Raw genomic sequence first — 26,687 nt, 5'->3', positions numbered from 1 at the left:
TCTGAACCCATTAGGGAAATCCATTTAGTGAATAGCAAACTGCAAGTTGCATTTTCACAGTAGAAAAGGAAACACTAAATTTCATTATTGTGGGAAGGGGAGATACTATTTTATACTCTGGGTTTTTATGTAATTTTTTTTAACTCTATTTTGTATGATAAAAATTGTGAGAAACTTGGATCCAAACAGAGATATTATATATCTAACCTATCTTTTTTCTCTTTTCTCTTCTCTGAGCTGTACAAATAGTTCTGTTGAGAGAAGAATGCTAATTCCCTTAATGGCTGATATTCAGCTTTTCTATGAAGTAGCCACACAATGGACACTGCCATACTGGTTACTGATATCCTACCAGATCCACAGTCCTTCTAATCCCTAGATGCATATTAGCAGAGCTTTTAAAAATACTGATACCCAAACCTCACTGCAGAACTTTAGAATCAGAATTTCAATGGATTGGGTTAAGGCATTCATGGTAGATCAAAACTCACCCAGTTTTTATTTTATAATAGCATGATTTAGAACTACTCATTAGACCTACACTATTTCACACCATTCTTTTTCTTCTCTCCATCTACTCCAGCATGGACTTCTTTCCCACTGGCCCTAAAGATTTTTCGGTCTTTCTCTGACACTCTCATATAAATAACTTGCCTTCTCAATTAGATTTGTCTGAAGCAATGATCATCTTGTATTCTTGTGTATCTCCCTGGGTCTTCATAAATCTGGCCCAAAGTTAATTCACTACAATGCTCGCCTACATTCCTTGGCCTCAGATTCCAACTCAGTTCATTTCTTCTGGATTCTTACTGAACATGTAGAAGGAGTAATTTTAAGAAAGGGGAGAGGTCTGAATGCCTATGCACTTCATGCTCTTATGCATATTGAAAACCTGGCCTCTGGATCTCCTTTTGGCCAACGTCCCTTTAGGGTGCCATCTACTGTCCTCCACCTACTGCCAGCTCGTCAGTCCCTGGAAGCCCCATGCACATTAGCACAGAACTGCCCACCTGGGGCTGAGGGGAACCTGACTCCAGGCCAGTCCAGCACTCCTACCTATGACCCAGGTTCTTACTTAGTTTTTATACTCAGTGCTCTTTTTCCTCAGTTTCAGTTCTTCTTATTCATGTGCAGAGGTTGAGGGTTAAGGGTTTTCCTAGATAAGGTTCTCCAAAAGCCAACCCAACATGCAAGTGATTCATTAACACATGATCCTGGAAGAAACAGGCAGTGGAGTTTGGGAACAGGGAAGGGAGAATAAGGCAAAGAAACCAAGAAAGTGTGTGATATCAGGCGAAGTACTATGTGTTCAGTGGCCTAAATGATGCTCTTCTGATGAGGAGGACCATGGATTTGGGCTTCCCTGTGGCTAAAAGGAAAGGTCAGAGGGACTATTAGGACAGCAGCTATAGGAACTCAACAGAGTTCAGAGTGCAAACAGGAGATGGAGATGGAAGGGCCATGGCAGGGTGGCAGCCCCCATGGAAAAGAGAGGAAAGACAAGACGAGGTAGCATCAGTTGTTGAGTGAACAAACGAGGAAGAGAAAAAATAGTGGGAGACTGAGCTATAATCTTAGGTAAAGAGTATAAGGAAGAAGTACACGTAAGAGCCTCAGATGTGATTATCTCTGTACCCTAAGCTTGAAGGCCAGGGAATTGGCATGCTAGTCTCCACTTGCTGAACAGCAGTTTTCTTCGGATAATCTTCTGTTTCAGGACACTTAAGGCATTAATCTTGCTATAGACCAGACACTCATGCTTGCTGGCAGCTAAGACCTCACCCTTCAGCTTGGGAGGGTTCTTCATTCCAATGGAAGCATCCAAACCCAGCTCTGAAGATAAAGCCACAGCCAACAGGATCCGTTGTTATGCATGATCTAACTATGACTTACTCCCCCACTCAGGAGGGACATCAAGTAAGGAAAGTGTCCAGGAACAAGAAAGGCCATCTGAAAGTCTATGGTGAGTGGAAACCAATGGAGACATTTTTATATTTGCTTTTTGTTGATATTCCTAACACTACCCAGTACTGGTAAGATTGCCACGGGGCAAACATGTTCCCAAATGCCAAAGGAAAAAGTCAAGAAAAATAAAACTGATTAAAAAAAAGTTTCCTAGGTAGAAAAGACAAAGGCAAGAAAATCATGCTGGACATAGGCTATACTGCCGGGAGGGAAGAGATTGTAGAGATCAAGCAAAGTCAAAATTGAAGGAAAACCTCAGGATAGAAAAGAACTGGGGAGGTCTAAAACTAGAAAAATTTTCAAATGTGCGTCAATATATATTTCACATATATATGTATCCATACTATGTATAATACGTATACATACTCAATCTAAATAAGGCATGGAAGATATGATAAAAATGCAACAACACAAGTGTGTGTGTGTGTGTGTGTGTGTGTGTGTGTGTATAATGGAACAAATGCATGAGGGTGTTGAGATACTGAATGGACCATTCTAATATCCTTCTGATGAGCTGAATTTGGAAAAGAAAAAAGAAAACCAAGAAGAATGAGACAGAAGCTCTGGTGGGTGACAGGAGCTATTAGATATGGGGGGCAGGAATCACTGGGTGGAGGAGTGTGAAAATAAAGGGCATTAACATTATCCTTTGCTGCAAAATCTTCTGTGAAGCCTGGATTCATCTCAGGCCTCCGTGGAAAGTGAGCGGGAGACAGAGTGACTGAGCCAGTGGGGTTAGGTCTTGGCTGGTAATGTGGGAAGCCAAGGACAAGAAGAGGAGAGACTAGAGGGAAGAGAAGACAACTAAATACCACAAGCCCTAATGGCTCTTGTCAGGGCTACGCATCCCCTACATTCCCTTCATTCCCTGAGCACTTTCTGTGAGACTCTCCATGGTGCCACAGGGGCGCTCCTTCTTATCTCACCTCCACCTGAGGACGTGGGTCTCTCCTCATTTCTCAGATGAGGTCATCGCCTGAGCGATGAGCACCAGCCAGCCCCTGGCTCCAGTGCAGATGTGGAGAGAGGTGGAGGGTAAGGATGAACACGTCCCAGAAGAAATGGATGTGAGGGTTTGAAAGCGCTTTTAAGAAAATCTGAGCAGAGGTGGATCCCAAGGAGAAGAAAACTGAGGACATGGCCATGGAGATGAGTGAAGATGATGAATTAAATGGAGTGTCCTAAAATAGACAGATCAGTACACCTCATGGGTGAGGGTGGCCCTTTATTTTAAAAAGAGGGGAAAAAAGGAAAATAACCTGGATATGAAAACTAAACTGGAGGCTGAGTTGTGTGGCCAGGGTTTACATTGCTACAGAATGTTACTAATACACTGTTACTGAGAGCACCTAGCAGGGGAAAATTGACTTGAGGGTGGATGTTGAAAGGAGAGGAAAATACTGGCCAACCTGCCTTTCTGAGGAAGTCAGGGAAGACGGGTCCCAGAGAAAGTGGGGATCAAAAAAGTGCTCTACCTCAGAGGAAATAACTCATGTGCAATCATTTTGTAAGTGTTAAAGCACCAGAAAGACACAATGGTTAGATGTTATATATTCATAGTTGTTATCAAACCATTTTTACTGATCAGGCATTCTGGACATCATGTTGCTTAATATTCCTAACAACCATGGAATGGGGATATAATTTTTCAAGAGTTCAGATGAGGGACGTGAGATGTGAATACCTAAGGAGATAAATAACGTGGCCCAGTTAAACAATCAGGAGTTTGCAAACCCAGGGCCTGAGGCAGAGCTGGTCCTAAATCCCAGGCTCTTGCTCACCTCACTCTGTTAGAGCATAACAGATTTCAACCGGACCTACAGCGGCCGTGGGAGAGGCCCCATTGCCTCCTCCACCCTCAACCCTGAGACAACTAGAGCTTCCTAATCCCCTTTTATTTTTTACCTAGGAAGAGTGGTCCTTTGCTTCCAGAATCGGGGCTGGCAGTAAAGCCCCAGATGGTGGAGGAAAGACGGAGCGTGGCTTTGCTGTGCCCACAGTTGAAATGCTGGTCCAGCTGCAGTTGCAGATAATTGGTCATGTGGGTGCTTTTCTGCAGCTGTGCTTGTGAAGTTTGTACCCCTGGGCCTTGGAAACTCAAAGACCTTTGGTGACAGTCCTCCCAGGTGTCACCTGAAAGGAAAAGAGGGTTCAGTAGGACCAATCCAAGTTTTCCTGTGCTAATCCCTCCCAGAACACCCATTTCTGATGTCCCTGCCTATGAGTGAAACCACCCAATAACCCAGACAATAAAGGCAGACATCATGTACATGAAGGAGATGTCATTTTTATGGCTGTGCCTGGGCATGCTGAGATGGCAGGTGCTAGGCTGCAACATCCTTGAAATGAAAATTCACCCACGTGAATCTAGAGGGCTTTGGATGGCATATGAGGTCACGCCTATTATTCAGCTATTAGCCTTAGTCCTGTAGCCTAGAGAGAAGGCTCTAAACAGGCCTCAAGGCATGGGGGAGAAAGAGTTGTTGATATCTACCCACAAGAATAAAAGAACAGGGGAAGAAGTATGGCCTAAAGACTTCAGGTACCACTAGAAAAAGGAATTGAGAATCTACAGTATATGGACCAAGTTAATAGAATGTTTCACAGTTCTGGAACCTTTCGAACTTCCTTACGTTTAATTTTTGTCTACCTTTCCACTCACACATACATGTGTATATTCTATTGCCACATGGGGCAGAGTGGGGATGGATGGTATTAGCAGATAGAAGTAGTGTAGTAGAGGCCTGAATCCCTCATTGGAAGCTTAGGTACAGAAGTATTACAGAATCAGCTAGCCACACTGTCCTCAGGTTACCATCAGAACCCAGACACAGGTGGATCTGTGTATTATTTACATGTTCCATTCATTCCTCTCAGCCCATCTGTGTGGGGGGGGGGAATTTGGCTTTTCCTGGCCCATTCTGAATGATGGCCTGGCAGGGCTGTGCCATATCACACACATCTCACTTCTGAGACGTGTGTCGGAGAATTTCTTCTCCTCCTCATGGAAACTCAGACCCAGCTGTTGGTGTTTCTGAGACAGAGCTCTGCAGCTTTTAAAGGGCACCAGCACAGCCAAATTCAAGGCCTCCCTGGACCCTGAGTGAGAGCAGATAATTCTGGGGGCAGGAGGTGCTGAGAGACATGGACCTCTCTCCCCTGGCTGATTTTCCACGGAGAGCCTCATGGAGCTGTGGCTTCGCCTGGAGGGGCTGGATGAGCAGCCGGCTCTGCTCACGGGACAAAGTGCACTGATGGATTAGGAGCTGGCAGATCTGAGCCAGGGACCACAGGAGTTCTCTGCGTCAGTCTGGCAACTTTGTGTTTAAGATTCAGATAGTGTCAAATCATTCGGTTCAGGGCAAAAAGGAAAAGGTGAGCAACATCCTCTCTTAGTCGCTGACGGGTCCGACTGCTGAGAGGAGCGCACAGAGCCTGAGCCAGGGAGTCAGGCCAAGGAGTGGCCAATGTCCCACATCCCAGTGGCCGGGAGTCTTGGGCAAGTGAAGGGACCTTGCTGAGCCTCAGTGCCCTCGGCTCTACCATGAGATACCACACCTACATGAGAGTGTCCCACGAGGACTGAATGGGTTATGGCTCACGTGGAGCTTGCTTAGTCAGGTGCATGGTATACAACAGGCGCACAATAACCATGTGTTCCATTTCTGGTTTGTGAACTACTATAATCCTGAGAAAGCCTTTGCTTCTCTCTACCTCAGGGAGGAACGGGAAACAGGAAAGAGGATGATCCCAATGTGAAAAGGCACACACTGAACAAGAACGATTTTTCATGGCCAATTTAATTATACAAGAAGACAGATATAGTCCGATACATAATGGGGTTTCTTCTACTTTTTCAAGATGATTTTATGAGTAAAGCTTCTAACAATCCAAATGCTTCTCATATAGAAGAAAAGTCAAAAAAATAGCCCGAGAAGTAAGGCAAACCAGGTTTTAATCTACACGCCCTATGAACTGCTGCCCAAGGGGATCTTGCTCATAAATTAGGCCAATACCCCCATCAGGTGTACAGGTTGCAGATAGTTTCCATGAGATTATACCACTGAGACTACACACACGATTGAAACTATAACCCACACATGGAAGGCTCGTCGTTGCTACACAAAGGAGGAGAACCATGGCTATTTCTGAAGGATGGGACACCAGAGCCAGATCTTTGGCTTCCCGGAAATCACAGGGCATGGACAGGATTTCATATTCAAGATCTGGTATGTAAATGCTTCAGAGGGAGGTACGCAGCCCAGGGAAAAAGCCTGGAGCTGGGGAACAATATAACAGACACTGCAAATATGGAGCAGACTGCAAACGTGTGGAAAGCCAGAAACTTTGTAAGAAACTCTTCAAGAAATAAAATTAGCAACATAATTTCATGAGTATGAGGATCCTTATCTTGAAAAAAAGAGGTCTGTTACACAAATTCCTGCAGGTGAGACCGTGGCAGCCGAGATCCTGCCCTTACCCCTCCACTTCCCCTCTCTAGCCTGACTTGATACCGAATGCCTGCACTGGTGAGGGGGGTCCAGGTGACAGAGGGCAGCCTGGGACAAGAAGAATGAAAAGGCACATGATGGATGCCTTTTAAAAATTAAATCCAAGAACGTAATTCAAATCAACATGAGTCTGAGGACCTGTTTACAGGGATGCCGTTCATAGCCTGTACTGGTTGTTGGATACAAAGAATATAGATGCTACCTCGTGACCTACTAGGATCTTACTGCTCTTTATAATGGGAGTACTCACCATTTACGGATAGAACTGAGGAGACCTCCCTTTTATCCGACTGGAATGAGGCACTTCTGTAAGGCGTACAGGAGTCTGACAGATGATGGCCAATAGAACCAGCCAAATCACATTCATCCAGTGAGTCCTGCTGGACTTCATTCTCTTCTATCACCAGCAGCTCCATACTGAGATTTGTGGGGTCGGGAGGACTGATGATTAAACAGCAAATATTCGTGAACACAGAGTCCTGGCGGGTTTTGATGGGAGGGTTAAGGGACCGGTCATGTTATGGGTTTGGTGTGCGTTGTGTTGGAGAGTTTCAACCGAGGAGGTCAACGGACGAATCTGGACCAGCCACCTCGGTCCTTGTAATGGTAAGCAAAGAATTGCAAACTAACACTTCGGGTGTAAGCTCAAAGCAAAGTTTACTTAAAGCATAGACACACTCTCAGAGAGCGGACTGGCTTCTGCGAAGTGAAACCAGCCCAGCTATACGGGCGCGGGGTGTTTATAAGTGCTTTGAACCTAAGGGTAGGGGTTGGGTTAAGATCAAGTGACAAGGTCTCGTCAAGTGAGTGACGGGTTTTACTGCGCATGCTTTTACCCCAAATTCCATGTTTTTACCCAAAATTCGCTAAGAAAAGCCCATGGGGTGGGGGGTGGGGTGAAGCCACATGTAAATTCTATTATAGTGATGACATAATGAGGTTGGGGTTATCTCCGGTTATCGCTTGGCTCAAACTGCGCCTGCGTGCCTCGGGGAATTCCCCTTCGGCCAGGTGCTTCCTGCTGCTTCAGGATGTGCTGACCGCAGCCTGCCCCTCAGGCCCTGTTTGGCTCACATATCCCGAGTCTCCACCTCCACCTTCCCTTGCTGCTCATCTCTAGCTAGCTGCCTAACAGTCACAGAAAACAAATGGGAAGTCCCCATAAAGGGAGGTATAACAATCCTCTCCTATCTGGGGAAAGGGAGAGAGAGGGAGGGGGAGAAAGTGAGCATGAGGTGCTCTGAGCACTGATCAGAAACGAGCCCAGGAGGAGGGAGACTGAAGTACCCCAGTACACAGCAGTCACATCACACACGCCTTCAGAAACCATAAAGGCAGCTTCAACTATAGCATAAGTTTTTGGTGAAATTTTCATGTAGCAGCCAAGTGAACACAGGCTCTGGCAGCATAATGGGCTCCTAGAAATCCTGTGTCTTCAAGGCCAATTTCTCTAATACTGAGATGTGACACGAATTTTTTTTCTCGTTACTTTCCTTGCCATCAAATACCTGCCAGTGTGGTAAGGCCAAACAGGCAGAGGCAGATTTGCATCTCACGCTGGTTTTAATAAAAAGGAGAGAACAGGAGACTGCAAGAAATTGGGTGACTGATTAGTACCCCTGCATCAACTGACTGTAGGTTACTATAATTGAGAGGGATTCATAAAGGGGTCTATATAAGTACCACAGTGAAAACAGACAACATTATTAAAAGGGACACTTTGTGGTTGTCAGAATGGAAGAAATAGGCATATTCAGCACTTTCTGATTTCCCTGCATCTGAGATGACCAGAAGTCACCACTGAATTAAGACGCATGTTTCATCATAGTTACCTAGAACAGATAAGGTCTTGATCTTCCTCTTCCTCAAGAACAGTATGACTTCCTACGGATAAGTTCAGACAGGGCCAGAAACATTAAGCAGATCATCCTGTGTATGATAATAATCCAGTATCCAATACTACCATGGGGACAAAAACATCACCAGTGGGACGATAGGATATTTTAAGAAGAATATTCCAGGAGGCCTCAGGTTGTGTCTTGTGTACCTGCCTTGGTTTGCTTTCCTGAGCCATCAGCCAAAATCTCCCTGACCTGGTAGATCCTCACCACAGTATCCTCTTCCAAGTCTGAGTAAAAAGTTAAACACATCTTTTCCCCACAGATTCTGGGGAGTAGCTCACCTGCATTCTAACAGAATACTGTAATATTCAGGCTTTTCTCATAATATGCTGGCTGGTTTAGCAGAATGATGGATGGAATCTACAAAACCTTGAATCAAAATGAACGTTTGTTGCTACACTGAATCTTAGGCCATTCATGGGTAGGGAAATGCCAGGGCTCTGCCTTGGTTCATGGAAATATACAAGCAAGGTGATGGTAGAGGTCTTCGTGTCCTGGTGTTCAGATGGCTGCTTCACTAAGACAGCCAACTTAGAGGAGACAGACACTGGGGATGACAGCAGTGACACCAGGGAAACAACAAATCCAAAAATGGAGTTAAGGCTGTCAACATCTCTGGAAAGGCACAGAAATTTAAGGGACATTCTTTGGGTATGAAAATGGCAGGCTTGTATGTAAGAAGAGACATTTCATAGGAATCAGGAAAAAAGACAGTCATCTCTGTGCACTTGTACAGCTGCAAGTGAGTGAGTTTGTCACACCTGCCTTGGATCCATTATCTAACTTGGGGCCTGACCCATAGGCTTGGCCTGGATGAAGAAGAGAGCACAGCTCCCTGACCCACCCGATGTCTGTGCTTAAAACTCTATGATAGAGCCTGATTTTAATCACTATGTCTACAGAGCTTCTACACAGGTATGACAAATCTCAGCACTGCCTGAGGGGTGGGATACAAAGAATACAGAGTCTACCTGGGAGTCCAGTTGGAGTTTTATCACATTGATAAAGAATACTCACTGGTTACATCCTGAGCATAAGAGACATCCACTTCCTCAAATGAGATGAAGGCAGCACTTGTATAAGGCCAGAAGGAGTCTGACAGACCAGGAAGAACTGAGTAAATCAAATAGTATTCATCCAGCAGTGAGTCCCATGGGACACCATTCTCTACCATCTGTGGCAGCTCCCTGCTGAGCCTGGTGGGGAGGCAGGACTGAAGATTAACCCAAGAGGGACCAGCAATCTTAGAGTCCTATCTAGTTCTAATGGCATGTTTAAGGGAGTGGTGAAGCAAGCCAAGGGCCTGATCCTTTAAAGAGGGAAAAACTCCCTTTTGTGTGTGGGACAGAGTGTGCTTTTTCACAGGGCCAGGAGATAGAAAGGACACTAGGCGCTCAGTGCTCTGGCCAAATAACAAGCTGACGAAGAAAGAGACTGAATTATCTCTGGATGGTACAGTCATGACTCACAACATATAGAGTCACGTAACAGTGGCTTTCATCCTTTCATTTACATTGCATTGAGTGTCACATGAAACGGACAAGTGCATACAGGTTTTGGGGCATCTGGTGTCCCAGAAATCTCATGCCATCGAGGCCTCTCTAAATACTGTGGCATAGTATAATAATATTATGGTCTATTTACATTTCTTGCTATGACATACATGCCAACATGCTAACGCCAAACAGGCAAAAGACAGGTATGCATATCACTCTATAAACCACACTGGAGATAACAAGTGAGTGCAAAAAATCACTCTGACTTAGTTCACCTGGGTCAACTGGCTTGGGTTATAAACTTGAGAAGTTAATAAGAAATGGGAAACAATATAAGTACCACAATGAAAGCAGAAAACATTACAAAAAAGGATAATTCGTGGTTGGGAAAATTGATGATACAATATATTCAACACTTTCTGCTTTTCCCTGGACCAGAGATCTGCAGATGTCATCACTGTATTAACGGCCCACAAATATTAAAATTACCTTGTGGCAATAGCCTCTGGTCCTTTCAGGTCACTGTGATCAGTTTGGTTCTCTACAAATAAATTAACAGGACAATTACATCAGGCAAAACCCCTTCACAAATGCCCAATCCTGTTCCAGTCTTCATAGTGTGATAACAGGCTATTGTGAGAGAAATAGTCCAGGAGGCCCCAGACAGAGCCTCATAAGAAGGCACTGGGTTTCCTTCTTGAGCCATTGGACAAATTTCCTTGATATGACAGGTCATCTTCAGAGTATCCTATGTCCTGAGTCTGTGCAAATGGCTAAACAAATCCTTTTTCCCACAGATCCTGGGGAAATACCTAGCTACCATCCTAGAGAGTTGTTTAATAGTCAGGCTTTTCCATCTGAAATGCTGTTTATTAATGGGTTAGATGAATTATACATTGAGATTAGATGGGAGTGGAATCTACACACCATCAAGTCAAAAGAATCTTCAGGGACTTTCCTTGTGGCAGAGTGGTTAAGAATCTGCCTGCCAATGCAGGGGACATGGGTTCGAGCCCTGGTCCGGGAAGATCCCACATTCCATGGAGCAACTAAGCCCCTGCACCACAACTACTGAGCCTGCACTCTAGAGCCCACAAGCCACAACTACTGAGCCCGTGCACCACAGCTACTGAAGCCCGTGCACCTAGAGCCCGTGCTCCGCAGCAAGAGAAGCCACCGCAATGAGAAGCCCACATGCTGTAAGGAAGAGTAGCCCCCACTTGCAGCAATGCACGGAAGAAAGCCCGTGCGGAGCAACGAAGACCCAACACAGCCAAAAATAAATTAAAAAAAAAAAAAAGATTTATTCTCACTGGTTTGTGATCAACCAACTTGATAGATATGTACATTATATACCATTGTATACAGTGAGCTGACTGTCCTCTTCCTTTTTACCTGTTTCCTGTTAGGTGCCTGAAAGGTGGTATAATGTCACTCACTATTTCCATTGACATTCCAGGATGACATTGTGGTAATCTATAAAAACTTTTGTCTTTGTTTTTCTTTTTTTTTTCTTAACATGAAAACTTTATTTTGCCTTTTGCCTACAAGCAAAACTAGTGAAAATTAAAATTAATGTATAAAAATAAATATAATTTACATTAATGGACATTCCACTCAAAGTAAGAATAACAAAAATAACATACATAAATAAAAATCCATTAAAAGCACAAAACAATGTCTGGCACTTTTATGAGAAAAAGCTGTGAACATTAAAAAATGTGTAAAACACACAAAGTTTTATCCTAAAAAAAAAAAACTCTAGTTTTGCATCCTTAATCTAAAACTAGTTTAACTTTCTCTGAAACATACTATTTGTTGTAGCCAATTTGCATTACTGTACGCAAAACTTTTAGCATCTATCTTTCATACTGAAAGACCCACAATGATATGAGTAAGCTGTATCCTGAGTTTTCAGAATGATAGAGCACAATTTATCATATTAAGAAGATAATTTTGATACACTTTGCCCACAAATATAAATTGGTAACTCAGACATTTTTGACTGTGTTCTATTTCTAATTTGCTGATTCACTCATTAAATAAATGATACATCTCAATAAAGAAAATCAAGTTTACCCCCAGAGTGATTACTATTTTCTGCCTACAACTAGATGTAAAAGTTAAATTTTAAATGGAACAGAAAATCGAAGAAAACAATCTTTATCTCAACATTCTTAAGAGAATGTTAAGAATATATACAGTCTGCATTTTCAAAATCCCAGGATTTTTTGAAAATTCAAGTTAGAAAGATTAAATGTAAACATAAATGTTCCCAATTTTATGTGAGAAGCACAAAGCCCTTTTGGAAAGGGCATGATAAATTAACAGTGACATTCTTTTTCATAAAATCATATTCTCCTGGTAATATTTTTTGGTTTATATTTTAAATGAATGTGTAGGTGATGAAAAACCTTAAACATTAGTGCCTCTTACGTAATGCAGACTTTCAACTGGACAATATTATTATCCCATTTGAAAATCTGAATTTATCATATTATATAGCCCTTTATTCTCTCCTAAATCAAGCATGCTAAAAAAAGCAGACTCTGGAGACAGGAGAAGCAAGGAGAACAACAATCTTACAGCCTTCAGGATGAAAAGCACAATCACAGAAAGACAGACAAAATGAAAAGGCAGAAGACTATGTCCCAGATGAAGGAGCAGGATAAAACCCCAGAAAAACAACTAAATGAAGTGGAGAGAGGCAAGCTTCCAGAAAAAGAATTCAGAATAATGATAGTGCAGATGATCCAGGACCTCGGAAAAAGAATGGAAGAAAAGATTGAGAAGATGCAAGAAACATTTAACAAAGACCTAGAAGAATTAAAGAACAAAAACCAGAGATTAACAATACAATAACTGAAATGAAAAATACACTAGAAGGAATCAATAGCAGAATAACTGAGGCAGAAGAACAGATAAGTGACCTGGAAGACAGAATGGTGGAATTCACTGCCACAGAACAGAATAAAGAGAAAAGAATGAAAAGAAATGAAGACAGCCTAAGAGACCTCTGGGACAACATTAAATGCACAAACATTCACATTATAGGGGATCCCAGAAGGAGAAGAGAGAGAGAAAGGACCTGAGAAAATATTTGAAGAGATTACAGTCAAAAACTTCCCTAACATGGGAAGGGAAATAGTCACCCAAGTCCAGGAAGGATAGAGAGTCCCAGGCAGGATAAACCCAAGGAGAAACATGCCAAGACACAGAGTAATCAAATTGACAAAAATTAAAGATAAAGAAAAATTATTGAAAGCAACAAAGGAAAAATGACAAATAACATACAAAGGAACTCCCATAAGGTTAACAGCTGATTTCTCAGCAGAAACTCTACAAGCCAGAAGGGAGTGGCATGATATATTTAAAGTGATGAAAGGGAGGAAACTACAACCAAGATTACTCTACCCAGCAAGAATCTCATTCAGATTTGATGGAGAAATCAAAAGCTTTACAGACAAGCAAAAGCTAAGGGAATTCAGCACCACCAAACCAGCTCTACAACAAATTCTAAAGGAACTTCTCTAAATGGGAACCACAAGAGAAGAAAAGAACCTGCAAAAACAAACCCATAACAAGAACATGGTAATAGGAACATACATATCGATAATTAACTTAAACGTGAATGGATTAAATGCTCCAACCGAAAGACACAGGCTCACTGAATGGATACAGAAACAAGACCCATATATATGATGTCTACATGAGACCCACTTCAGACCTAGGGACACATACAGACTGAAATTGAGGGGATGGAAAAAGATATTCCATGCAAATGTAAATCAAAAAAAGCTGGAATAGCAATACTCATATCAGATAAAATAGACTTTAAAATAAAGAATGTTACAAGAGACAAGGAAGGACACTACATGATGATCAAGGGATCAATCTAAGAAGAAGATATAACAATTGTAAATATATATGCACCCAACGTAGGAGCACCTGAATACATAAGGCAAATGCTAACAGCTATAAAAGAAGAAATTGACAGTAACACAGTAATAGTGGGGGACTTTAACACCTCACTTACACCAATGGACAGATCATCCAGACAGAAAATTAATAAGGAAACAGAAGCTTTAAATGACACAATACACCAGATAGATTTAATTGATATTTATAGGACATTCCATTCAAAAACAGCAGATTACACTCTCTTCTCAAGTGTGCACAGAACATTCTCCAGGGTAGATCACATCTTGGGTCACAAATCAAGCCTCAGTAAATTTAAGAAAATTGAAATCATATCAAGCATCTTTTCTGACTACAACGCTATGAGATTAGAAATGAATTACAGGGGAAAAAAAAGGAAAAAACACAAACACATGGAGGCGAAACAATACGTTACTAAATAACCAAGAGATCACTGAAGAAATCAACAAGGAAATCAAAAAATACTTAGAGACAAATGACAATGAAAACACGACGGTCCAAAACCTATAGGATGCAGCGAAAGCAGTTCTAAGAGGGAAGTATATAGCAATACAAGCCTACCTCAAGAAACAAGAAAAATCTCAAATAAACAATCTAACCTTACACCTAAAGGAACTAGAGAAAGAAGAACAAACAAAACCCAAAGTTAGCAGAAGGAAAGGAATCATAAAGATCAGAGCAGAAATAAATGAAATAGAAACAAAGAAAACAAGAGCAAAGATCAATAAAACTAAAAGCTGGTTCTTTGAGAAGATAAACAAAATTGATAAACCATTAGCCAGACTCATCAAGAAAAAGAGGGAGAGGACACATATTAATAAAATTAGAAATGAAAAAGGAGAAGTTACAACAGACACCACAGAAATACAAAGCATCCTAAGAGACTACCACAAGCAACTCTATGCCAATAAAATGGACAACCTGGAAGAAATGAACAAATTCTTAGAAAGGTATAAGCTTCCAAGACTGAAGCAGGAAGAAATAGAAAATATGAACAGACCTATCACAAGTAATGAAATTGAAACTGTGATTAAAAATCTTCCAACAAACAAAAGTTCAGGACCAGATGGCTTCACGGGTGAATTCTATCAAACATTTAGAGAAGAGCTAACATCCACCCTTCTCAAACTCTTCCAAAAAATTGCAGAGGAAGGAACACTCCCAAACTCATTGTATGAGGCCACCATCACCCTGATACCAAAACCAAACAAAGATACTACAAAAAAAAGAAAATTACAGACCAATATCACTGATGAACATAGATGCAAAAATCCTCAACAAAATACTAGCAAACAGAATCCAACAGCACATTAAAAGGATCATACACTATGATCAAGTGGGATTTATCACAGGGATGAAAGGATTCTTCAATATACGCAAATCAATCAATGTGATACACCATATTAACAAATTGAAGAATAAAAACCATATGATCATCTCAATAGATGCAGCAAAAGCTTTTGACAAAATTCAACACCCATTTATGATAAAAACTCTCCAGAAAGTAGGCATAGAGAGAAACTACCTCAACATAATAAAGGCCATATGCGACAAACCCACAGCAAACATCATTCTCAATGGTGAAAAACTGAAAGCATTTCCTCTAAGATCAGGAACAAGACAAGGATGTCCACTCTCACCACTATTATTCAACATAGTTTTGGAAATCCTAGCCATGGCAATCAGAGAAGAAAAAGAAATAAAAGGAATACAAATTGGAAAAGAAGAAGTAAAACTGTCAGTGTTTGCAGATGACATGATACTATACATAGAGAATCCTAAAGATGCCACCAGGAAACTACTAGAGCTCATCAAAGAATTTGGTAAAGTTGCAAGATACAAAATTAATGCACAGAAATCTCTTGCATTCCTATACACTAATGATGAAAAATCTGAAGGAGAAATTAAGGAAACACCCCTATTTACCATTGCAACAAAAAGAATGAAATACCTAAGAATAAACCTACCTAGGGAGACAAAAGACCTGTATGCAGAAAACTATTATACACTGATGAAAGAAATTAAAGGTGGAGCAAACAGATGGACAGATATACTGTGTTCTTGGATTGGAAGAATCAATATTGTGAAAATGACTATACTACCTAAAGCAATCTACAGATTCAACGCAATCCCTATCAAATCACCAATGGCATTTTTTACAGAACTAGAATAAAAAAACCTTAGAATATGTATGGAGACACAGAAGACCCTGAATAGACAAAGCAGTCTTGAGGGAAAAAAACAGAGCTGGAGGAATCAGACTCCCTGACTTCAGACTATACTACAAAGCTACAGTGATCTAGACAGTATGGTACTGGCACAAAAACAGAAATGTAGATCAATGAAACAGGATAGAAAGCCCAGAGATAAACCCATGCACCTATGGTCAACTAATCTATGACAAAGGAGGCAAGGATATACAATGGAGAAAGGACAGTCTCTTCAATAAGTGGTGCTGGGAAAACTGGACAGCTACATGTAAAAGAATGAAATTAGAACACTCCCTAACACCATACACAAAAATAAACTCAAAATGGATTAGAGACCTAAATGTAAGACTGGGCACTATAAAACTCTTAGAAGAAAACATAGGAAGAACACTCTTTGACATAAATCACAGCAAGATCTTTTTAGATCCACCTCTTAGAGTAATGGAAATAAAAACAAAAATAAACAAATGAGACCTAATGAAACTTAAAAGCTTTTGCACAGCAAAGGAAACCATAAACAAGACGAAAAGACAGCCCTCAGAATGGGAGAAAATATTTTCAAACGAATCAATGGACAAAAGATTAATCTCCAAAATATATAAACAGCTCATGTAGCTCAATATTAAAATAACAAACAACCCAATCCAATAATGCGCCGAAGACCTAAATAGACATTTCTCCAAAGAAGACATACAGATGGCCAAGAAGCACATGAAAAGCTGCTCAACATCACTAATTATTAGAGAAATGCAAATCAAAACTACCATGAGGTATCACCTCACACCGGTTAGAATGGGCAGCATCAGAATTTCTATAAACAACAAATGCTGGAGAGGGTGTGGAGAAAAGGGAACCCTCTTGCACTGTTGGTGGGAATGTAAATTGATACAGCCACTATGGAGAACAGTATGGAGGTTCCTTAGAAAACTAAAAGTAGAATTACCGTATGACCCAGCAATCCCACTACTGGGCACATACCCTGAGAAAACCATAATTCAAAAAAACACATGAACCCCAATGTTCATTGTTGCACTATTTACAATAGCCAGGTCATGGAAGCCACCTAAATGCCCATCGACAGCCGAATGGATAAAGAAGATGTGGTACATATATAGAATGGAATATTGCTTAGCCATAAAAGGAATGAAATTGGGTCATTTGTAGAGACGTGGATGAATCTAGAGACTGTCATACAGAGTGAAGTAAGTCAGAAAGAGAAAAACAAATATCATATATTACCGCATTTATGTGGAACATAGAAAAATGGTACAGATGAACCGGTTTTGCAGAGCAGAAATTGAGACGCAGATGCAGAGAACAAATGTACGGACACCAAGGGGGGAAAGCCATGGGATGTGGTGGTGGTGGTGATGGGATGAATTGGGAGGCTGGGATTGACATGTATACGCTAATATGTATAAAATGGATAACTAATAAGAACCTGCTGTATAAAAAATAAATAAAGTAAAATTCAAAAAAAAATGTATACAAAGAAATAAGATTTTCTTCCCCTACTTTGTTTCTAATTTCTGCACCAGTCCCTAGGCTGAGTGGGGAAGAATAGGAAAGACAAATTGTCCCTAAGAGCTCACCTCACTGTCTAATTCTTGAAGTCTAAGTTTAAAAGAATGATTTACCCTCTTGTCATTTTGTAACAATCCCCTATCTAAAAATATTAAAGGGCAGTTCTTACTTTTAGAGTGCCTCAGAATCAGCTGTGGAGATTACAGAAGCTCCTCCTGGGCTCCAATCCCCAGAGGTTTTGTTGGCGTGGGGCCCTAGAGTCTGCATTTTTCACATAAACACAAACCACATGTTTCTGATGCGGGTGGGCTGCAGATTCCAGTTTAAAACTTATTGTTCTATAACACTGATTCAAACCTATAAATAAGCTTGTTTTCCTTTAAGAATCTTTAATTGAAAAGTGTATAAGTCATACCACAAATTGACATAAAGATCTCAAAGCATTCCTTGGGAAAGTCCTTAGTTATGTTCTTTTGCCTGCCAGAATTAAAATCAAGCACTCACGCCACAATTATTTCCTAGTAATGGTTGAAAAATTAAGCAACAACATGAACAAAAAACTCAACCATTGTCACCACCACCACCATCAATCACGAAAAGATCCATCAAAAGAATCATGCCTGAGGTAGACACATGCCCTCCTTTCGTAGTAGATGAAGTGACCTCGACTTCTTCTTTTACACTTGGTTGTTTAAGTATTTTCCATGAGTGCCTTTAGCTGTCACTACAGAGGAACTCACTGGCAGAATTAGCAGAATGGATGAAAAGTCAGCCAAACTATGAAGTATTACTTAAAGACAAAGTAGTAAAATTTGAGGACATCTTGCCCTGTGGTTATTCAAGCATCCCAGCAATTCTTCCTTCCTCCCTGTGCTGCCAGGGCTGGAAAGCATTGATGATGTAATCAGTAATCAATGGAGAACTCAAATATTACTTCTAAGAACTTCATTTATGGATGTAACATTTATGAAAACAACAGCATATGAATCCAGTGAATCTCAGACCTGGTCAGGATCAATTACTTTTAGGGAAAATTCCTAAAAGGCATTCTTGTGTTTCATCTTTGAAAAGTAGTTATTCACCCTAATAAAAAAAAAGTTGCAAAAAATGTAACTTTGGAATGGAGGATTCTACAGTATTTAACTTTCCATAAATTATGTTGTTTCACTCTACATGTTAGAACCCATTCTTAAAAGCAAATGTGTCATCACCAATGTCTTCAATTTGCTGTAATTCCAATGAGAACCATCTTGGGTACACCTGTACAGGAAACAGGGTGAGAGTTCTTTAGGGGAAAAAATGGAAAGGAAAAAAGATACCTAATGTAATGCTTCAAACATGTACCAATATCTCTTGACCTGTCAGCCTAAGACAGACAACCTGCAGATTTATACAGGGTTCATTATGTCCCCCATCTTATTATTGCTAAGGTGAATGTGCTAGACACTTATTGAATTGGTGTTCTATGTCTGCTGTAATAAGTGACTATGAGTTTAGTGGCTTAAAAGAACACACATTTATTATATTACAGTTCTGTAGGTTAGGAGTCCAACAAAGGTCTCACTGGACTAAAATCAAGGGGTCAATAGGGCTGCCTTACCTTCTGGAGGCTCTAGGGGATAATTTGTTTCCTTGTCTTTTCTGAAAAGGTTTTAGAGGTCACCCACATTCCTTGGCTTGTGCCCTCTTTATCCATCTTCACAACTAGCAACAGCAGGTAGAATCCTTCTCACTTTGCATCATCCTGACCTTCTTTTCTGCTTCCCAATTTTAAGGTCCCATGTAATTACAGGGGGCCCATCTGAATAGTCCAGGATAATCGCCTCATCTCAAGGTCTTTATCCTTATCACAGCTGCAAAGTTTCCTTTTCTACGTGATGTAATATATTCACAGGTTTGGGGAATTACAACAGGGACAACCTAGAGGGGGCATTATTCTGCTGCTGAGAACACTACTAACTAAGGTGCCAAGTAATATTGGAACAAAGAAAAAAAAAACTTGTCTACTTTCAACAACGTTTAGTAAAATTAAGACAGTATATGAAAGTGCAATGTAGAACAGCAAAGCAAGACAAAGTCAAGTCAGAACCCTAGAAACGCTCCATTGATGACCGTACTATTGCACAAGAAGTAGTCAGTTTAGATTAGGTTTCTTTTCCCAGATGTTGCTTCCCCACCCTCCCCCCACCCCCAGGTTGACTTTGATGGTGGAAATCTCATCCGAGACTAAGAGCCTGTGGTGGAGGAAGTGAAGGTGGTGGTGGAGTCGGTACGCCTGGGACCCCAGTAACTTCTGACTATGAACTTTCAGCTGGTCTCCATGGAACAGATGGGTTTTCTCAGACCTACCCTTGCGTAAACACCAGGCGGCCAGTGGGGGACGCCATGCCCCTTCCCTTGGAACTTGCCTTGTAAAGAAGGCAGGCACCAAGATATTAACTTGTCTGGAATCTTGTGGACCAGATGTCAGCAATCCATGTCCAGAGGTTCCTGACTTTTGGTCACACGTCCCCGGGGTCGGCCTAAGGCCCGTGCTGCCTCGGTTGGCTGTGGAGGATGAGCTCCTGAGGCAGCATCTTGTTCTGTCTCCTCCAAACCAAGTTCTGACCAGAGAGAAATGTATTCGTGTTTCTCAGGCTGGTGGAAAATACTCCCTCATCGTCCTCTCGGACTGGGGCAGCCCCTTCCCATGTTGGCCTGCTTTGTGGGGGGAAGGGATGGGGAGGATGGGAGCAAGAGGAGCGGGGACAAGGAGGAGGGGTGGGAACAAAAAAAGCCTGGGGAGAGGATAGGGGAGGACGGCGAGGAAGGAGAAGGCGGAAGCTGAGGAAGAATAAGGAGGACGATGACCAGAGCGTGAATGCCTTGGAGGTTCTAGTCTCTGGTCCCAGAATGGCAGCTGCCCTCTCTTGAACTTCCCCTGACCTCATGCTGGACACACACACACCCCAGCCTCCTCTCTCATTCTCCAAACTCCTTTAGTCACAGAAGAACAGCCTCTCAGCCCCTGCCCCCTCCCGTGCCCTGATTCTGGGGATTCTTTCCTTTTTCCCTAGGTTTCCCCAGAGCTAGGCACAGATTCCTCACCAGCAGCCAAACCCTGGTCTGTGGTTCTGGAGAGTCCAAAGCATGGAAATCTCCCATGAGAAAAGGAAATGCAGGCCACGTGGGGTCATGGGGGCACTCTGCAGAATCTCAGTCCAGCTGTCCAAGTCATGCTAGGTTGATATTTGGGAAGACGTCAAACTTGTTTAAAAAAAAAAAAAACTCTAAAAAGATCCTTGGTGCAGGTCATTGTTACATGGAGTAAATTACACTACGAAATCCTAAACCAAGTGATCAATCTTCATTCTAAAGTCACCGATCAGCCCTAACAAGGGCAAAACAGGTTGTGAGTACTAGTTACAGGGAATGAACAAAACTGGGGCAGATCCCACAAAGGCCCAGGTAGGAGAAGCTGCTTGGGCCAATGGCTAAGTAACGTCCTGTATTAGTCAGCTTGGGCTGCCATAAAAAATTACCATAGACTGGGTGGCTTAACCATAAATCTGTTTTCACACATTCTGGAGGCTGGAAGTCCAATATCAAGATTGACGTTCTCGCCAATTCAGTTTCCGACGCGAGCTCTCTTCCTGGCTTGTAGATAGCAGATGCCTCGCTGGGTCCTCACATGGCCTTTTCTCCTTGCTTGAGCTGGGGTAGGGCAGGAGCCCAAGCTCTCTGGTATCTCCTCTTGTAAGGACACTAATCCTATCAGATCAGGGTCCCAAGGCTATGACCTCATTTAATCTTAATTACTTTTTTAAAGGCCCCTTCTCCAAATACAGCCCCACAGGGATTAGGGTTCAAGATATGAATTGGGGGGCAGGTGGTGGGACACATACATTCAATTCCTAACACCCTCCCCAGCCTCCTCCTCCCATGAAGGCATTTGCAGCTCTCAGCTCTGGTCCCTGGGAACTTCCCAGGCACTGGGTCCTCAGATTCCTCTCCCCACAGACCTTCTCCTTCTCTCTCTCTGACTCAAATGCCTCAACACAGGGCACAGCTGTTGACTGGCTGACACTCAAAGACAGTGGACTGAGTTGCTTTCACCTGGCTGACTTTCAGAAGAGAGGGGCCACCACTGACAGGTTTGCAGAAATGTGTTCACTGAGGAGACTGGCTGTGGTGGCAGAATAATGTTTCCCCAAAGATGTCCACATCCTGGTCCCTGGAACTTGTGAACATGTTACTTGACATGGGAAAGGACACTTTGCAGGTGTGATTAAATTAAGGACCTTGACATCTGGGTGGGGGGGCGGATTATCCTGGTGGGTCCAATGGAATCACAAGGGTCCATATAAGTGAAAGAGGGAGGAAGGAGAGTTGGTGTCAGAATAATATTTTGTGAGAACAACTTGATCAGCTGTGACTGGCTTTGAAGATGGAAGGGGGCTTTGAGAGTAAAATGTGAGCATCTTCTAGAGGCTGGAAAAGGCAAAGAAAGAGATTCTCCCTTAGAGCCTCCAGAAAGAACCTCAACTCCACTGTCACATTAATTTTAGCCCAGTGAGGTGCATCTTGGACTTCTGACCTCCAGAACCATAAGATAATAAATGCATGTTTTTACAAGCCACTGTGTGGTAATATGTTACAGTAGCAACAGGAAACTCCTACATTGGACATTGGTGGATAGAGAGGATTTAGAACCAGTTTTGGTGGCTATTTCTTACCATGGCTTTAGACCAATTACTCTACCCCAGAAATACGAACTTTCAAACTTTTCAATTCTCAGTGGAGATAATGTAAATAATACTGGATGATGTACCCACCATCCCTGTATAAGAGGTTGAAACCCTCACCCTGTGCTCAGGGATAAACATCTAGTATGCTCTGAGGTTGGGTTGTGCACGCATGTATATTTGAGGCAGGGCTGCAGTGGCTTGGGCACCGGACTTATAATGTTCTCCACAGGGCTGGCTACAGGGTGCTGGGTACGGGGGGGGGGGGGGTTTGCCATATCTAGGCCATCTACTATCTGAACCGCCTTCCTTTGTATGAGGAACTTCCCACATTCTGCAACTTTTAAGGATCACGTACTTGCTTTCTTAGTTTTCCTAGGGGCTAAGATGTGGGTCTATTACCGAGAGCTGGCCAATCCCCATCAGCAACAACTACTCCAGCATTTGACAGGAGTTGAGAGACACAAGGAGCAGGCCCTGGGGAAATTTTTTCTGTCCCCTGCAACAGAAGAATCTCCCACCTCAATATCCTTAGTTTAACACCGACCAGGTGCAGCAGAAGTCATGGAACCATTGAAGGTGTCTAGTGTCCAGGGCCAGTAGTGTCACCTGTGCAAAGCTACAGGGTCTGTCACTCAGCAGGGGGCACTAGTGTCCTTCCCATTTGGTCTGTGTGCTCCCTTCCATTGGCCTTTCTTATTCCTCCCTGTTTGTACAGTCTAGTTCTCCAGTTTGCTGGAGATTCTCTGAGCTATTACTATCCCTGGAATAAAGCATATTTGAGATGAAATGAGCCAGAATTTATTTCTGATGGCTGCAGAGAGAGAAAGGAGGGGAAAGGGGGAAAGCAGGGAGGAAGAAAGGAAGCCTCTTCCTGGAAGTTGGCTGGGTGCTGAGTTCCTTTGTTGTCGGCTCCAAGATTCTCCGGAAGAGTCAACTTCCCCCTTAAGCCAAAGGCACCCTCAAGGATCAAGTTACTCCACTCCTTGCTCTCTGGTCTGAAAACACAAGTTGGCTGCTTTCTGCAGTCTCCCCGCTCCCCGCCCTCAGGTCTAACCCAGTCTCACCCAGTAAGAGAAAACAAACCAACCAAGCAACCTCACTCCTCAAGCAAACACGTCATCTTTCTATCCCTTATCTTGGTCATCAGCTTCATTTTCAGAATCTTCATTTCTTGTATTCTGTATGGTGGGGAAAGGAAAAACATGGTCCCTGGGATACCATGAGAATGAAGTAGGAAGGACGTGCACAGAAAATACACCGAGTAGCACTCTGAGATGTAACCCTAAATCTGTATGTTTATACACAAGACATACATAAATATATACTTGTATCCATTGTTTTACAACTTCTTTATTACTTAAAAAATTTTTGGATCAGCGTAACACACGACCCCAGAATTCCTTTCCCCGGCGTGTAACGCAGGACAAAAGGTAAGAATTCGAGGAGAGTGGCAAAATCCGGCTGTATCTCAGATAAAGGATAAGTTACCGCCGCTTGGTGGGCTCCCGAAGTGGGCGGGCGTGATGACATCACTTCCCCCCTCAGCAGCCGGCCCGCCCATTGGTCATCTCGGCAGGGCGGGGACAGGGCGGGGGTTGGAGGAGAGGAGCCTCCTTAGAGGTCAGGAATGGGGCTTGGCTTATGTAAATCTTGCAGCGCAGGGGTACAATTCCCCGCGAGCCACTTCCCGGGCTATGGAAGTTTTCCAAAGAAGTTGCTTGGATTTTATTAGAAGAGTCGTTTGGAGGGGCTGAGAGGCGTGGAAGTGGGGGGGCGCGGAGGGTGGGTAGGGAGCGTGTGTGTACAGTGTAGGAATCTAAGGCTGTACGGGGGGGCGGGGAAAAAGCGGTTCATACTTACCTGGCAGGGGAGATACCATGATCATGAAGGTGGTTTTCCCAGGATGAGGCGCACCCATTGCACTGAGGGTGTGCTGACGCCTGCGATTTCTCCAAATGGGAGAAACTCGACTGCAAAATTTGTGGTAGTGGGGGACTGCGTGCGCGCTTTCCCCCCCCAATTGCTGTTGAACAGTAGAATTAGTTTGTGTAGATTTTTAAATAAGGGTAAACGTAAGGGTCTTATATGTCCTGTTAAATTTTTTTCTCGTGATTTGGAAAATACCTTAAAAGAATCCCAGTTGTATGGGGTGGTGGGTGCTAGTCGTACTGATTGTTTTGCTGTGGAGAATCGTGTATGAACTTTTCAGGCAATTGGGTTGGTTCTTTGGAAATGAAAGTTTCGAAAAATTGCCTTAGTACTTAAAGAATTTCTGCAAAAACTACTTTGTATTTCCACAGATTTTCTTTTTTTTAATGTTAGGCTTTGAACAGCAAACAACTCCTGGGAACGGGGAACAAAGGATTTCCGGTGTTTGGCTTTCCGGGTTTTCCTGGTAGTGCAGTGATTAAGAATCCAGCAGGCTACGCAGGGGACATGGGCGCGAGTTTGCAGGAGTCCCCGTGTCGAAGCTACTGTAGTCTGAGGGCGGGAAAGACCTACTCTGCAGCAAGACATGCCATTGCGTTAAGAAGCACCGCGATGACTAATAACCACCGCCACCGCTACTGCTTACAGCAATAAGAGGAAAGCCCGCGCGGAGGAACAGAGACCCAACGCAGGAGGAGATCAGTGAAAGTAATTTACTAAAAAGACTGGGCGTCTGATGAAAAACGGTAGTGAATAATCCTTCACGGATGCGGAATTATGGGTCCAGTTTACTGCCTGGGGAGTTTCCAAGCGACGCACCCGAGGGTAAAAGGAGCCCAGTGGACCTTGTTCAGTTAAGAACACGGAGCTTTACAGTGCAGGGAGGCCGGAGGAACTAGCGTCCACAGGACAGACTCACAGAGAAGAGAGAGATGCTGAAAGTAAAACAGAACTGCACAGGAGTTCTGTTCATCGTGCAGCACAGTACTGAGCAGTGCGGCCCTAGGAGGAAACTCCCCAAGGTCCGGAGAAATCTTTGACGAGACAAGAGACTCACACAGATAGTGCTTTCCCCAAGCAGATAGACTAAAAGGAAAAACAACAAGAAAAATCGTGATTCATGAGGGCAGGGGCTGGAGTACGCGGTAATAGCTTGCCTGAGTAGCGAAAACTAGTTAGCCCCAGACTGAGCGCTGCTCGGAACCACTTCGCAAATCATAAAAGCAAGACCAGAAACGATCAAACTCTAAGTAATTTACTACATCCATGAACGAAGTTCAGCGTTTACAGGAACACACAACTGTCCAGTCTCCAACAAGGCAACATCCCACAGTGCGTGGCGTTCCATCAGCGATCTTGAGGTATCCAAAGAGGCAGGAGGAATGACCCATCATGTAGAGACACATCGGTCATTTGCAAATCACCCAGAGCTGACACAGATGTTATAATCACCAGAGAAGGACATTAAAACATTTATTCCACCTGTATTCCGTAAGTTCCAACAGTTAAATGTACACACGGGAAACATTAAAAAAAGACCCACTGTAACGTAAAGAGATGAAAACTACACCGTCTGTAAAGGAAACGTACTGAAAGGGATTAACAGCGAGCAATTCGAAAACGCAGAAGAAAAAATTTTGAATAGGAATTGCCTTGACTTTGCAGATCACTTGACGTAGAAAGCGACAGTCCCAAATGGAAGGACGGCAGCGTCCTAAGATGGGGCGGTGGATACTCCGCGCGGGTGGTGCCATGGAGCTTGATTTCCGACGTCGCAGCTTGAGTAAGGGATTGCCGCCACCCGTGTGCGTGTGCCTTCATCCTCTGGCAGTTGTCCTGGAACGTACAAGGCAGATGACTTAGTGAGGGCAGCCCTCCACGTGGTGCAGAGAGACCAGGGGCACCAGGTAAAAACCGGGAGCAGGCCGAGATCAGCTGGGTGGAGATTCCGGGAGAGGGGCGCTGGGGGGGAACTGAAAGGGCAGACGCATAAAAGCGACAGTTAAGACCTCGCCCATCAGATTCCAAGAACCAAGATTCGTCCCTGGGTGGGCTCGAACCACCAACCTTTCGGTTAACAGCCGAACGCGCTAACCGATTGCGCCACAGAGACGAGCCGCTGGGAAGCTTTCTTGTAACATCCTGGAATCAGAATGTATTCCCCGTCCCCTCCAACCCCAGCGGAAAGGAGATTCAAATGTCTCTATCTTGTCCAACCTCGCCGGCGCCGGAGACACTGAGTCTCGTGGACCGTGGACACCGAGCCCGAGTGAGCTGGGGGCTCCGACGAAACAAGGCCGGGCCCACGACCATCCTCGCCTGCTCCTGGCCGCCTCGAAAGCGGCCCCTCTACACGAGACGACTGCCGCCTCTCTCGGCCTCAAGTCCTCCATTTCCCACTCGTGATCGGCCTCACCCGTCGCGCTCACCGCAAGTCCCCCTCCAGGCCCGGGTGGTCGTACGGGGGAAGGACAGCAACCGGCTG

General features: G+C 43.4%; 1 protein-coding gene across 1 annotated transcript; it reads right to left on the bottom strand.

Moving 5' to 3' along the window:
• Positions 1–221: 221 nt before the first annotated feature.
• On the bottom strand, positions 222–24,191 carry LOC309655880 (NBPF family member NBPF4-like; the record flags this gene model as incomplete). Its single annotated transcript, XM_082451763.1, has 8 exons — positions 222–1,833; positions 3,871–4,183; positions 6,446–6,524; positions 6,702–6,995; positions 8,309–8,360; positions 9,395–9,573; positions 10,363–10,414; positions 24,134–24,191. The coding sequence occupies 8 exons, from the start codon at positions 24,189–24,191 to the stop codon at positions 1,637–1,639; spliced, it is 1,224 nt and encodes a 407-aa protein (XP_082307889.1). The 3' UTR covers positions 222–1,636.
• Positions 24,192–26,687: the final 2,496 nt, after the last annotated feature.

Source organism: Balaenoptera physalus (genome assembly GCF_965194825.1).
Source record: "Balaenoptera physalus genome assembly, chromosome: 1".
Classification (NCBI taxonomy): domain Eukaryota; kingdom Metazoa; phylum Chordata; class Mammalia; order Artiodactyla; family Balaenopteridae; genus Balaenoptera; species Balaenoptera physalus.
Note: the sequence above shows the minus strand (reverse complement) of the source record. Positions and strands in the feature narration are given on the sequence as shown.